General features: G+C 42.5%; 1 protein-coding gene and 1 pseudogene across 4 annotated transcripts in view; both read right to left on the bottom strand.

Annotated features, from left to right (window-relative positions):
* Cemip2 (cell migration inducing hyaluronidase 2) overlaps positions 1-14,763 on the bottom strand; it is an 81,868-nt gene that overhangs the window by 8,657 nt on the left and 58,448 nt on the right. For all 4 annotated transcript variants that reach the window (XM_016003880.3, XM_076561196.1, XM_042261784.2 and 1 more), the window contains 4 exons: positions 13,335-13,543; positions 7,574-7,756; positions 5,022-5,241; positions 1,840-1,938 (listed from right to left, as the gene is read on the bottom strand). In XM_016003880.3, the coding sequence (XP_015859366.1) occupies positions 1,840-1,938; positions 5,022-5,241; positions 7,574-7,756; positions 13,335-13,543 (711 nt within the window). The remainder of the gene's footprint in view (positions 1-1,839; positions 1,939-5,021; positions 5,242-7,573; positions 7,757-13,334; positions 13,544-14,763) is intronic.
* On the bottom strand, positions 10,557-11,925 carry LOC102925288 (eukaryotic initiation factor 4A-I pseudogene; annotated as a pseudogene).

Here is a 14,763-nt window from a genome sequence, read left to right as displayed (position 1 = left end):
TGGGGTGTGTCTACTATGAGGTGAGTGTTGGAGGTCAGGGAACGTTTACAGGAGTCAGTTTACTCCTACTATGTGGGGTCCCAAGAATTGAACTCAGGTAGTTAGGCTTTGTGGCAATTGCATTTAGCCACTGAGCCATCTTGTCTACCCACTGTGAATCTTACGTGCAAATAATAACAATAATAATAATGATAATGATAATAATAATAAAGGACATGATCCACTATTTACTAATATCAGAATATTTAAATTTCATGTAACATAAGAAATTGCATAATGATTCTCAGAAACTCAAACTGTGCTTGCAAAAAGCGCCACCCCCTGTAAAAACAACCACACGGAGAAGGAAAGCAGCTTTCAGAAGCGGCTACCATCATGCCAAGGCCTTGGAAGTGGGTCATGATGTGAAAGTTCTGGGGATAAATGTGCCAGCTGTTGGTGAGAAACACCGGAAATCAGAGCTCAGTGGAGGTGACAGCAGCCCAAGATGAATACCCATATAACTGGCATAAGAGCAGGTAAGATGGCAAATTTCATGTTATGTGTATCTTACCACCTTAAAACAACAGGGCAGGTGTAAACCTAATTTTGTCCCCACACACTAGGATTTGCGATGATCTTAACTCATTGCTTTAGCAAAATGAATTCCTGCAGAGACCACAGGAGACTGTGAGAGGGATGCTGGACCCCTACTAGCAAAGAACTCCTTACAGAGAGCCCCAGACCACCCTGACTTCAGACAGCCTGCACTTGAGTCCTAGTTCCTAACTGGGCCATAAGCCCAGATCCTAGTGCTGACCCTGTGACTCGCATCTACTCCACCGATGCCCTCAGAAGAGATGACGCCCTGTCTCTGTTTTCTTCACTATCGTCTTTAAAAGAGATGGGTGGCCTTCAAAGAAAAGGCCAAAGGAATTTAGAAGCCATCATTTCCCATATCTTAAACAACCTGGGAGTTTAATTCACAAAACAAGATTAATCATGGGTTTCTCCATATTTAATGAGCATGAGACTTAATCTCTAACTAAAGATGCCTTTCCTGTGTAATGGTGAATGAAAAGTAATCTAAGCAAATTTTTAACATTAGTCTAAGACAGTGGTTCTTAATCTTCCTAAAGCTGCGACCCTTTAATACGGTTCCTCATGCTGTGGTGACCCAAACCATAAAATTATTTTGTTGCTTCTTTATAACTGTAATATTGCTACTGTTATGAATTATAATATAAATATCTGATATGTGACCCCAAAAGGGTCACTACCCACAGTTTGACAACCACTGGCCTAAGAGTAATCAATAAATAATCCGCTTGAAAACATAACTTTAAAACACAACCGTTTCAGAGGCATTTACACCCCAGCTGCATTCCTGCCAGCAGTAAATCGAACAGGATGACAAACCCATGACTGGTCCCAGAAATAATGTACATCACTGGGATTAAAGATCAAAGCAAGAAGCCACAGCAGTTCACAGACATGCAGTGGTCTGCATTTGGCCAAAGGCCAAGAAGTGATGCTGTGGGTCATTATCTGTGCTCCTAAAATTCATAGTCTGAGATTCTGATCCCCAAAGTGATGGTATTAGGAGGCAGAGTCTTTGAGGGGGAAGCCCTTGTGAATGAGGCTTAGGAGCTAAGCTGGAGAGACAGGCACAGAGAGGAGGTGCTATCTATGAGCCAGGAAGAAACTGGCCCTCCCTACAGTACTTCACTACTGCCTCCATCTTGGACTTCCCAGCTGTAAAACTGTGAGCACTAAGTTCTGTTGCTTCCAAGCTATTTAGTCTATGGCATTTTGTTACAGCAGCCCCGAAAGACTGAGGCAACACCAGACTGTACTCACAGAAATAACCGACGGCTCCCCACGCTGAGTTTCTGCTTTACCGGGTGACTGGAATCGTATAGGGAGGTAGCTCTTGTGAGGGTCACTGCTAAACACCATCTAGACAAGAACACATTGCATCTTTGAAGGCAACATCCCACAGGTCCCTCAAAACACAATTATCTCAAGTGGCTATTTCTTTATCTGAACTTTTATACCCACTTCACGACCTGTAATTCTATCTCATACATGTAATACAGGAAGTGTACGCTTCTTGGTTTCTGGAACAACCACAATTTCAAAGAAGTGTAATCTTGTTAATGAAATCAACAAAGGTTGGGGGGGGGGGGGGCTCTAGCTCAGTGGTACATCACATGCTTAGCATGCATTCCCACACACAATCAAGTCAATAAAATTAACTCAGTAATATGTGCTAAATGTAAATCTTTGTAAACATTTCATGGAAAAACAGGCACACATCTTTTTCAAAATGATTTCTTATTTATTTTTATGTATTTAAGTTAGTGTGTGTGTTTGTGTGAGTACGCATGTGTGTACAGGTGTCCATGGAGGCTGGGAGGGGTCATCAGATCCCCTGGAGCTGGAGTTACAGATGGATGTGAACTGAGCCACCCTACATCAGTACTAGGAACCAAACTCCTGTCTTCTGCAAGAGCAGCAAGTGCTCTTAACAGCTGAGTCATCTCTCCAGCCCTGGGACACATCTTTTTAAAAGATCTTTTTCAGATCAATTATCCCGAACTGGGGTTCATCAATCTAGGACCTAGGAAAGTCTCTAACATAAGGACGGCTATACTGTTTACCAACTTCTAGTGTCCTGAACAGGTCGAGGTCTCAGCCCCTCTCCACTGTCTGCAAAGTGCTAGTGTCCATAAACAGAGCCAGTCAATACATTCAGGCTCCCATTTCCCTCTGTCCTATCACCCCCGAGAGTCAGGGCAGCCCTCCACTTCCCACAGGTACCTACTTCCCATTCTTCCCTGACTCTGCTTTCTCTGATGCTGTCCACCCTACCTTCTCCTCTCCCTTTCACTGCTCCACTTTACTCTCGTCCCTAAAGTCCACCTCCCCTGACCAATGTGTCTCATTCCCAATCCCCACGCATGACCAGCATACAATCCTCATAAATCAACCATCAACAATTTCACGCAAGAATCATCATCGTTATACCAAGCAACATTTGGAAGCTGAGTATTTCTTTTGAGCCTTAGTTTGGGGTAGAGCTGAGTGAAGCTAATTATTTCTAATACACACATGTGTTTGGCTCTACGACACAATACAAACACTTCTCAAATTTCCAAGGAAACACGATGCTCCCAAACACTTGAAACGCTTTGCAGCTGCACAACCAAACAGCAGGGCTGTTTCTTCCTTCCTTTTTTCTTTGTGAGGTGGATTTTCTCTATTGCAGACCGGGCTGGCCTCAAACTTGAAATCATCTTGACTCAGCCTCAAGTACTCGAGATTAGAGGCATATATCATCATCACACCTGGCATCAATATTTTTAAATGAATTCTTCCAGATGTCTATGGCATAGCAACTAAGAATGCTAATGGTAGGAGAAGAAGCCTGGGACACCAGTGATGATCAAGTCATTTTGAAAAGTTATCAGGTTTATTTAGTAATGAAGGACATTCTGAACACTGAGCTAGGGCACTCAATGTCTCCCCCATATTCATTAAAAGTGAAAATATTGCATGGGGCTTGAAATCTCAGTGGTAGACTATTTATTCTGATAGAGTATATGTATTTAGAATGTTCAAGGCCCTACATTCTGGAAAAATATGAAAAAGAAAAAATTTACATGAGCCAGGCAAGAAACCCTATCTAAAAACATACCCACATGCAAGTACTCTCCATGCACATGGAGTCTGGGGTTTGTGGCTGGTTTTCTGTTTTACTTGAATGGGGAAGCAGAGATCGTTAATGAATATGACACAGTGAGGTGGTGATAGTGAATTGCCATTAAAGAACTGCCAGCTGGGTGTGGTAGCTGAGGCAGGAGGACCTACATTTCAAAGTCAGCTTGGGCTACAGAGACTCAGGCTCAAAAAACAAAACAAAGTACAGAGTGGATGATGATGGAGGACAAGGGAAGGGATACAGAGTGGATGATGATGGAGGACAAGGGAAGGGATACAGAGTGGATGATGATGGAGGACAAGGGAAGGGTACAGAGTGGATGATGATGGGGGACAAGGGAAGGGTACAGAGTGGATGATGATGGGGGACAAGGGAAGGGGTACAGAGTGGATGATGATGGGGGACAAGGGAAGGGTACAGAGTGGATGATGATGGGGGACAAGGGAAGGGATACAGAGTGGATGATGATGGGGGACAAGGGAAGGGTACAGAGTGGATGATGATGGGGGACAAGGGAAGGGGTACAGAGTAGATGATGGAGGACAGGGAAGGGTACAGAGTGGATGATGATGGGGGACAGGGAAGGGTACAGAGTGGATGATGGAGGACAGGGAAGGGTACAGAGTGGATGATGGAGGACAGGGAAGGATACAGAGTGGATGATGGAGGACAGGGAAGGGGTACAGAGTGGATGATGATGGGGGACAAGGGAAGGGGTACAGAGTGGATGATGGAGGACAGGGAAGGGTACAGAGTAGATGATGATGTCCCTTGTCCCCCATCATCATCCACTCTGTACCCCTTCCCTTGCCCCCCCCCATCATCATTTCATACTACTAATAAAACAAAGAATTATGGGGCATGGTGGCATGCACCTCTAATTCCAGGACTCAAAAGGTAGTCAGCATGATCAGGAGTTCAAGGTCATTCTAAGCTATATAGTAAATTCAAGGCTATCTATCCTTCAATTGATGAGACTATGTCTCAAAAAACATTAAACACATACGTACATAAATAAAACAACTTTATAACACTTTTAGACATATAAACCCAATAGTAATATTGAGGCAGAATCCTAAACCTAGGAAACGATTTTAAAATTCTTAATCAACATTAATTAACCTATCAAGAAAAAAGACACATTTGCTATAAATGGGGACTATTTTGCTTCTTATGAACAACACATTCTGGACTAGACCAAAACTCATGTATCAGCATGAATTAATAAAGTTGCATGCTATGTGTTTCAAAGCCAACTGCTCCTACTGCCAAGACAAGAAAATTTCCCTCCAAAGGCCCCCTCCTCTTCCCTGCTTACCTGGTGGGTGCCACAGCCTTGACAGAGTCCCGTGAGCATGGCTGGCATGCGCTTGATCGCAGAGGGCTTTTTGTAATACTGCGGGTACGCTTTGGCCATGCAGTTACTGATGTCTTTGGAGTCTGTTGCTGCCTGAATTTTGACTCTTTCGCATCCCTGAGATGAACAGTAACTGTGACCATCTCTGTGGCTATGGGCTCTGAGATACAGAAACAATAACCTGTAAAATAAAAACCGAGCCAACTGATGTTAGTTCCTCTCAGAAGCACAAAATCTCTCAACTTCATTCATGGCCAAGGGGATATTTCTCCAATAAAGAAACTTTTCCTTAAAAGAGAAATAAATTGCAAAGCTAATAAAATGTTTCACTTCCTTTCTTATCCCCTAGTGTTGCAGGTCACTGCCTTAGGGAGCATTGTGATATTTTGATTCAGTTGTCCTGAAAGACATCAAAGGTGATCACTGGTTTAAATTAGTTCAAGGGGTCATCCGAGAGGAAGGAATTTAGCTTGCTTCAAAAACTCCTTGAAAACTCTATTTATGTTGAGTTTAGGAATGGAACATTAACATCAACGATTCCTTGTTGATGCTGCTCATAGACTGTTGTGAAAACAGGGATAATAACGGAGTGACGGTGGCTTGTATAACTAAGGTCAAGATAATCAAAGCCTTGTGACGCCTTCCAAGAGCACATGGGCCTGGGGCCCATCCTTCTCAACTGGGCCAACACCAGGCTGGAGGACAGTTTCACCAGTTCCGAATTATAGTCTCCCTACCAAGAATGGGAAATCTGACGTCTAAGAAATGCTGCATCATTATCTAAAAACCTAGCGTTTCCAAAACAATTGAAAGGTAAGCATACAATCAAAATAGATTGTACAAGATTCTCAAAGAATAAATAAAAACATTATAATAATGTTTTTAAAAGGTAAGAGTCAAACATGGTGGTATATGCCTTTAACTCTAGCACTCGGGGGGGGGGGGGGGGGGAAGAACAGGTAGATGGATCTCTGTGAGTTCAAAGCCAGCCAGGTCTATAAGGAGAGTTCCAGGCCAGCCAGAGTTTATAATGAGACTCTCTTACCCTCCAAAAAAGGTAAGAAAATTGGTGACTGTCCCAACATCTAATAATTTTAGCACAAATACTTAAGAAATAACAGGGGCCTAAATGGGCAAGAGCCTTTTAGTATATACTGTAAATTGTCAAAATGAATAAAATTAAAAAGAAATAAATCTTCAAAAGCTGGATTTTTTTTTTAAATAACCAAACCAGAAAATAATGGCCCATCTTTGACATGCATAATCACTAATCTGTGGCTACTGGAATGTCCTTACAAATTTGGTCATTCCTCTTATTTTTGTAAATTTTCTACTTAGTTGAATTTTCAACTAAGAATGTGGAAATTCTGTTGTCAATAAAATCCAGTTGGACTATTTGTATTTAATTAGAGATTGAAATTTGGAGACTCTCAAGCTTACCACACTGGCTGCTGGGAGTACTAGAGGGCAAACGAGTTGCTTCGTAAACAGAGGTTAACCAGATAATTAACAAATGAGCCCCAACTTCCTTCCCCCGAGCACCTCCGCTCCCACTTCTTCCCACTGAACTGTTTGTGTTTCCCAAACATGCCATGCCAATGTTAGCCCATGCCGGCATGCATCTGTGTGCTGTTTCCTCTATCGGAGACTCCTCACCCAGCTCTTTGTACCTCCCCCTAATTGCTCAAGAACTACCCAGCATGGAACCCTTGCAGGATGTCACTGTGCTCTCAGCTAACCTGTTAGTTACCCCCTAAGGCACATTAACTACACTGCTGTCGGACTTACAGCATTTAAGCTTTTCACTCTCTAATAACTTGCTTCAGTGACTGAATTTCCTGCAGAGATGAAGCCTATCTCCACGGGTATCTTTATACCTAGCCAGTAGACGGTCAGCTTAAGGATAGAGTTGGAAGGAGCATGCTACTTGCTGGAGAGAAGAGGAGATCAAGCCTACCATAACCCACAGGCTGAGAGACTGTAACAGGACAAAAGCAGACAAAGCCACCAGGACCCCAGGAGAGCAGGATAAGAATTAAAAAGTGGAAAGACGCAGCCTAGAGAAAGTCGGAAGCAAATATGCCATGGTTACACAGTGATGTTTAAAAACTCATGGTCAGCTTGAGAAATAACCTTAAGTTAGAAGGGGAAAATGGGTTTTCAGTGAAATATAAACAGTATCTTATACAAATAACTATTACAGAGTTGTTGCGGAAGAACAAATTACTTTTATTTTCAATTGGGCCTACTGATGGCTCTTGACAATGATAATCTCTTCCCCTAAATTGCCTTAATAAATAAACAGCAAATATCTTGAGTCCTACTGCCAACTATACTTATGAGTCATCTGAGCTGTGCTCCTAACCCCTAATAGTGACGTGCACAAGTGCCCACGCCAGCTGCTCTGCTAAAGACCCTTACATCCCGTCCCTTCTTAGTTATGCTAAGAGAAGCAGCAATTTCATCCTTGAAGAAAAAAAGCATTAGTTCTCAGTCACTGCTTCATGAATTACCCTGTGCCAGAGTCGAAATAGAATTTCCTCTCCGATGGCTTCCTCTGTAGCTCTTCCATCGACTGCGCAGGCTCATAGTCTTCAATTCTGGATAAAGAGCCATTCTGCCGCTGCAGAAAGCCGAAGGTAACCTGAAAGCTTGTGTTGGATGGGTAACAGAGGCCAACTCGGATCCAGTCATCCCTTAAAGGCAAGGCAGAAAAACAAAAAATTCACACGTAAGCGAATATCTTTCTGAATGCTGCAGCATATGGAACTTTTAAGCATGATTTCTCTCTGCCTTTTGAGTCCTGAGCCTGATACACTCATTTAGTTCCCAAATATCTTGGATCAATACATATACAACAGAAATAAGATCTACCAAAAAAATATAAAAAACCAAAACTTGGTTTCAAGAGAAGTTGGAATTTTTTCGTGAATTAAAGTTAGATAACATATTCTTCAAACAGATGTTCAAGTTGGGTATGGACACACAACATGAAACCACCAATCTCCTGACAATGGATTTGTCAGCTAATAAAATCATTTGAGAGAGTGTCTGGCCACAAATATATCTTTTTTTTTTTTTTTTTGTATTTTGAGACAGGATTTCTCTGTGTAGCTTTGCGCCTTTCCTGGAACTCACTCTGTAGCCCAGGCTGGTCTCGAACTCACAGAGATCCATCTGACTCTGCCTCCCGAGTGCTGGGATTAAAGGCATACGCCACTACAGCCCAGCTCTATCTTTTAAAACAGTAGTTAAGTGATTTTTCTAGTGGAAAATGTTGAGAGAAATGAAGGTACACGTCATTTATCCATACCACCAAATTACTATAATGGTCTTCCTGAACATTCTTAGATATAAAATTATTTCTTTAAAAAAATTAAAATATTTTCTTTTGTGACATTTTTATTGTGACGAGATAAATGCGCCCTACAATTTACCATTTTAAACATTTTCAACTGTACAGTTCAATTCATTAATTACATTCACAAGGCTCCACTGCCACTGTCCTTGCTTATAACCCTTCTATATCATTCTAAAGACCCTTATTAGATAGGGAGAATTTAACACTGTTCCAATGAGGTATAGTTAATAACAGCAGAGGGGGTAGAAATCCTCAATGTTCATAATTATTTAAAGAGCTACAGTCCAGCCATAGTTCAGAAAAACCTGAGGGTAAAGGGCAAGGGGACCATGTTGATCTGCCTTGCTTTAGTTAGGATTAAGGATTACATCAATTTTTTGGTTTGTCTGTATTTTCCTTATTATGTTTAATAAGTGTAGTATTTAAAGTTTTAAAGCGTTTTTTTCAGAAATAGTGCTATGACCTCTCTGTAATTACACTAAATTCAGAAAAATTATTCACCTCTTCCTCTTGCCTCTGCCCATCATGTAATTTTTATGAACTTCAAGCTAATTAGGCAAGGAAAAAATGACTTTATTTCAAGCTCATGTTGATTTTTGAAACTTCTAGGCTCACTCTTTTTTCCCTCTAAGAGCCGAATGAAAAGTTTGCTTTGTACTTTACAGAACCTGTCCATCATTTCACTGGAATATCTCACCTTGAACCCATGATCCAACTCCGTATAACTTTCCAGAACACTGATTCTCTTTAGCATCCCTCCCCATCCTCCCTGCTGCTCTTTTTTCATGGGCTTCTTTGCAACTCACTGGCAATCGGAGGCTGGGCCTGAAGAACTCTTACCAGGAACACGATGTGAACTCAGGACTGAAGGTGAGACTGGGCAGGGGGCTGCTGCAAGGATCTGGGCAAAGATGTTGGGGGCCTAAATTCAACCATAAACTATGGAGGCTGGACTGGAAATATGTGAATGACATTAAGGAGCCAGAAATGAGAGTTTTCTGGCCATGGGATGGAAAGGGAAGAAGGATCAGCGTAGGGAATGAATTGGGCGCTGGGGCTTGGCGGTATCAGAAGGACACAGGTAAAGAGCAATGTTAGAGAAGAAAATGATGGTTCATTTGTAGCACCCACCAATCTCACACCAAGGGCATCCATCATCATGACCACTCAGCCTTGGAAGTGAGCTACTTATACCCAAACTCCCCATCCTGTTTATCTCAACTGCTGATTAAGCAAAGCCAACAATTCAAGGCTTCATGACTAATAGGATAAACAAGCTAATCAATTTTCAGGTACAGGTTTGAGCAACTGCATGGAATCCCAAGAGGTTGGCCACAACACAATGTGGCTTCCACATAATGAGATTCAACTAACCAACTGCAAATTGAAAATACGTAGAAAAACAAACCAAACCAAACCACTATAATTGTTCCGAAAATATAAACTTTTCCCTTGCCATTGTTCCTTAAATAATATAGTGCAACAACTTCTTACAATGCTTTAACATTGAAAGCAGTCTACAGATGATCAAAAAATACAGGAGATGTGTATGTGTGGATTATGTGCAAATATCATGTCATTTTATACAAGATTGTGAACATCTATGGAGTTTAATATTTGCAAGGTTTCCTTAAAAAACAGCTCCCCAAAGACTACTGCTCGCCCTCCTTTCTAGTTTAAACTTCTATCCTTTCTCTGACATGCCCTATATTCCTATTCACCAAATCTACCATTCTGAGCAGAGCAGGCCCTTTCTCAACTCTGGGCTTCCGAACAAGACTGACAAGTTATAGAATCTCACTACTTCTCCTTGTCCTGGCTCTGATCCCCTAGGCAGAGTGCAGAATTAGTATCCCCATCCTGCTTCCACTAAAGAAGACGTGGAAGATGCTGAGGAAGAAGAGGAAACAGACATCTATTTACTTGATATTTTTCCCACCTCTCTAATGTGAACTCATTCATCTTTATACCAAGTGACATACATAATGAATAAATTAGTGAGAAATTGCGGCCTTAGATTAAATGTGACACTGTGAGGACAGACAACTGGTTAGTTGAGACACTGTGGTGAGAGACATTGTTAGGAAAATTTCTCTTACATTCTAAGAGTCTAAGAGATTGGATATTTTTTTTCCTCTAAAAGTAGTATTTATTTAAAGAGAGAATAACAAAATAGGATGTTCATCCCTTGGCTCCCTTCCTTCCCCATTCCAGCTGTTATTCACTCCTCCAGGATTGAACCCTGGTTAGGGCTAGGTAGCAGGACAGTCCCTCAAATGAAGTCCACAACACTGGTGGCGGGGGGGGGGGGGGGCATCTTTTCAATGGAAGTATTGTAGAAAGTCTCAATGTCTTAGAGTCTTCTGTTGTTACCATGTTAAAAGCCACACCCTTATGGTCAAACTGACCACCACCACCACCAATTCTGTGGATATAGCTTGCCCTATTGGTGGAACAGTCATAATTGATAGCTTCTGGCAAGCAGATCAGTGGTAATTAATACTCTTCTAGAACCAGACCGGAACTCCCTCATGGTCATATCTCATATCTCTATACATGGCAGAAAGAGCGAAATCATGGGCATGCATCTTCTCAGTGAGCCAATCCACACCTTCCTTCTGGTATTGGTAAAGATTACTGCTTGGGTGACAGTCAGTGTATCGTACAAGTCAGTGTGTCAACCCTCCACTCCTCTCCTTCCGCACTGAGGTATATTGGCGGATACCCTCCAGGGTCAATTCTTGCTTCTTGACAAGAATCTGAATGTGAACTTCTTGGTTACCTCAAGGACATCAGAAGGCATTGCAGCTGACAACAAAACTACCTGGTACTGTTGAACTTTTGGAATATATCATAGATACGGTCCTTGAACCCATGGCTTAACATTTCATCTGCCTTATACAGTGCACACATCTTGATGTATTTGGGGGACAGGAATCTCTGGTTAAGCATATCAAACACCTGGACAGGAGCACTCACAATGATATTAGGAAGCTTGCATCTACAGCTTCTGCACCTAAGCATATACATTGGTGCTTCCCAAACAGGCAAGACAAGAGGCACCCGTGCAGTCTCCTAGTGCCATAACTATGCTTTGTAGCTGCTGAGCCAATTCATGAGTGGCCTTTAGATGTAATTCAATGTGCCGAAGAATTGATATGGCGAACATAGCTGTTTTCCCAGTCGCAGAGTGGGACTGAGCAATCACATCATAACCCCCTTGACACAAGGAGAATGGTTCCCTGCTGACAAGCAGAGGCCTTCTCAAAACCAGAGGCATAAATACTGCAGAGGAGGTACTGTGACAGATTCATGTCATCAAACCTCATTCCAGTTACTATTGACGATGCCTGCGGACTCCATCTTACCAGAGCCATTATCTCTGGATGAAGAATCCTGACTCACAGACAGGATCTTTAGTGTGACTGGAACTTTTGCTGGACCTCACAGCCAAGTTAAGAATACTCCTTGAGGCCACTTATAACTTAAGACTCAGCCTGTCTGGTTAGCCTGCCTTTAAGAGAACAATGTACCAATCAACCTTACTGGCCTTGATTTCCTAGGTAATTAACTTTTTACAAACTAAGTTGTAATTTTAAGTTAAGTACTCTGCCATGTTCCTGACCCAGGGTATGTTATGGTAATAAATGCTGAAAATAGTAAATAGGTTGAAAGCAACCTTAGAAAACAAATATCCACCTTAGACGCTGGAAGCCACATGGATACAGGCTGGTAAGACTGTCTACACTGATGCTTACAGTACTATTTGTTATCTGGGACAGTGGGGCTCAGGGAGTCATTAAAGCCTCAGTCCTTGTGAAACTCTGTCTAAGATTTCTCTAAAGTGCCCCCCATTCCTTCCCCGTGTGAGGCTTTCTGTACTGTTCAATAAATAGAGTGAAGCCCTTTGTTAAGGACAGAGATGAACACTCAGGGACAGGGACAGACAAAGGGCATTCAGGCAGGCAGATTCAGACCCATACCATGGGCAGATTACCGAGAAGCAGGCATGAAGAAAGAGAAGCGGAGTATCCCGATCTGGGCTTGGTAAACCTCCTGGGAGGAAAAGTGCTTTGATTTCTTTTCTTACTGCACCATCAGTGCATTGCAGGGACTCAGAGGTTATTATCATTGTACTTAAAGTGACTGAGACAGGACAGAGTGACGCGTCAAGGCAGGAGTGGGAAATGCCTGTTACTCATTCCTTCCTCTCGTCCTGGAAGCCATTACCAACTAATCATGTCACTTTCTTTTGTCCAGTCTACGCTCGGGCTCAAAATTCTTTCCATTTTGTCAGCTACTGTGATTCATCCCATAATCCTAGCACTTAGAAAGCTGAGGCAGGAGGATTGTCACAATTTCAATGTGCCAGTGTGGACACAGCAAGGTTGTGTCATTCCTCTTCCCCACTGGGGTGGGGGAGGGGCGGGGGCGGGGGCGCGGGCAGGAGAGTGAAAGAAAGAAGAAAGAAAGCCAGACTCTTAATTTAATTTTCCACATGCTTACTCATAAAACCACATAAAACTGGGGCCAGCTTTAGGAAACTGCAATACTCAGCAGATGGTATTAAAACCAATCCTTTGAGTAGATGATACGGCTTTGAGTAGAGCTCTTGCTAGTGTACTTGAGGTCCTGGATTTAATCCCAACTACCTCAGATAACAAAAACAAAGCAAAACAGTTCCCACTGTAGGGTAGCTTTTCTGTACACAACACCTGATAACAGAGGAAAAGAAATGATTAAAAAAACCAAACCGATCTGTATAATCAGTTTACACAATCACACTTCAGCCACACAGCCTAGACTCTTCTCCACAAGAGTAAAGTGCATGCGACGCCTTCATGTTATATCATTCTTTTCTCTGCTATGACTGCCTGCTCAACTGTGTGCAAAGACAGAAATAGAAACATTACTTGTTGAAGTTCACAAGGTACAAGAAAGTGGTACGTGGCGCCGGACCGTTCCAGTGGATGGTGTAGCCCTTCTCCAGCATGACGACAGGCTGGTACTGTGGGGAAATGGCCCTCTGGTTGATACCCCGAAGCACCATTGGGTGGGATGGGTATTCATCTCGTGTGATGATCATGCTAAGATTCGGAGTGTTCCATGTCTGAACATACACCTTTAAGAAAAAGTTAAGAATTGAGGGGAAGTGAATAAGAGATGAAACAGCTCCAAGAACTTACCCAGTCCACGTCAAGGGTCTGTACTTTGAAAAGAGATTCTGTGGTAAGTGCCAGACCAAATAAGCAGTGGCCAAGTGGCCTAAACCCTGCTTACGATGCAGCCTGCTTAAGGTAGACATGGTTAAAACAAGACCCCTGTGCTGCCAGCCAAGACCATCATCAATTCCACCACCACAGGCCAGCTGATTCATCAGAATGGAGAACGTCTGTGGCTTACACAGCTTGCCACAGAAACCACTCCATCTGAAGAACACCAATCCAAAACAAATCAGCAAACACGGGAAAACTGATATGCCTCCAGGCAAATCCAAGACTCCCCTCTGATCCATGGGGTGGAAAATTCATATCGGAGAGCTCTGGCTAAAGACCTCCACTTGCCCAAGAAGTCATTTTTCACCCATTCAAAAATAAAAGCTAAAAAGCTCTCTACAGCATCTGGAAAAACATGTTAAGCTTAGATAAACTGGAAGGTCCTGAATTTTTTCCAGTAGCATTTGAGCCGCGTTCCAGGCCACACTGAAGCCTTCTGCCAAGGCATCTTCCGAAGGACACACCTCAGAGCAATTTCCTAAAATAAATCAATATCCAGCAACACATTCTCCAGGAGAACAAAATCATACACAGACTCCTGACATTTTACCCACAAGCACTAGACTTCTATGCCTTTGTTCATATCGGCTCCTCCACTTTATGAGCTTGGAGTATCTTCTCAACACTCATTCCTGCTGAGAACCTTAACCCTGTGCTGATACCACTCACAGATTCAAAATAGAAGCAGGAAACATACGACTAGTGATTATCTTCCTTTAAACACATTTTTGGGGTGTGGGTGTGTGTGTGTTCATGTATACACAGTTGTGTACTCTTGCATGTGTGCATCAGATTGTGAAGGCCAAAGGATGCCCTCAGGGGTCATTCCCGCTCAGACACTGTCCACCTTGTTCTCTAGGACAGGACCTCTTACTGGCATGGGCCTCATCAGTTAGGGTTAGGTTGCTGGTCAGCAAGTACCTGGGATCCACCTGCTTCTGTCTTCACAGCATTGGGATCACAATCATGTACTACTTGACTGTGTTATTCCCCAGCCTTTAAATATATATTTAGTACAGACATGGCATACATGATTTATTAGCATAAGTGTATTCATATTTAGCAT

This window comes from Peromyscus maniculatus, chromosome 1, assembly GCF_049852395.1.
Source record: "Peromyscus maniculatus bairdii isolate BWxNUB_F1_BW_parent chromosome 1, HU_Pman_BW_mat_3.1, whole genome shotgun sequence".
Taxonomy (NCBI): domain Eukaryota; kingdom Metazoa; phylum Chordata; class Mammalia; order Rodentia; family Cricetidae; genus Peromyscus; species Peromyscus maniculatus.
Note: the sequence above shows the minus strand (reverse complement) of the source record. Positions and strands in the feature narration are given on the sequence as shown.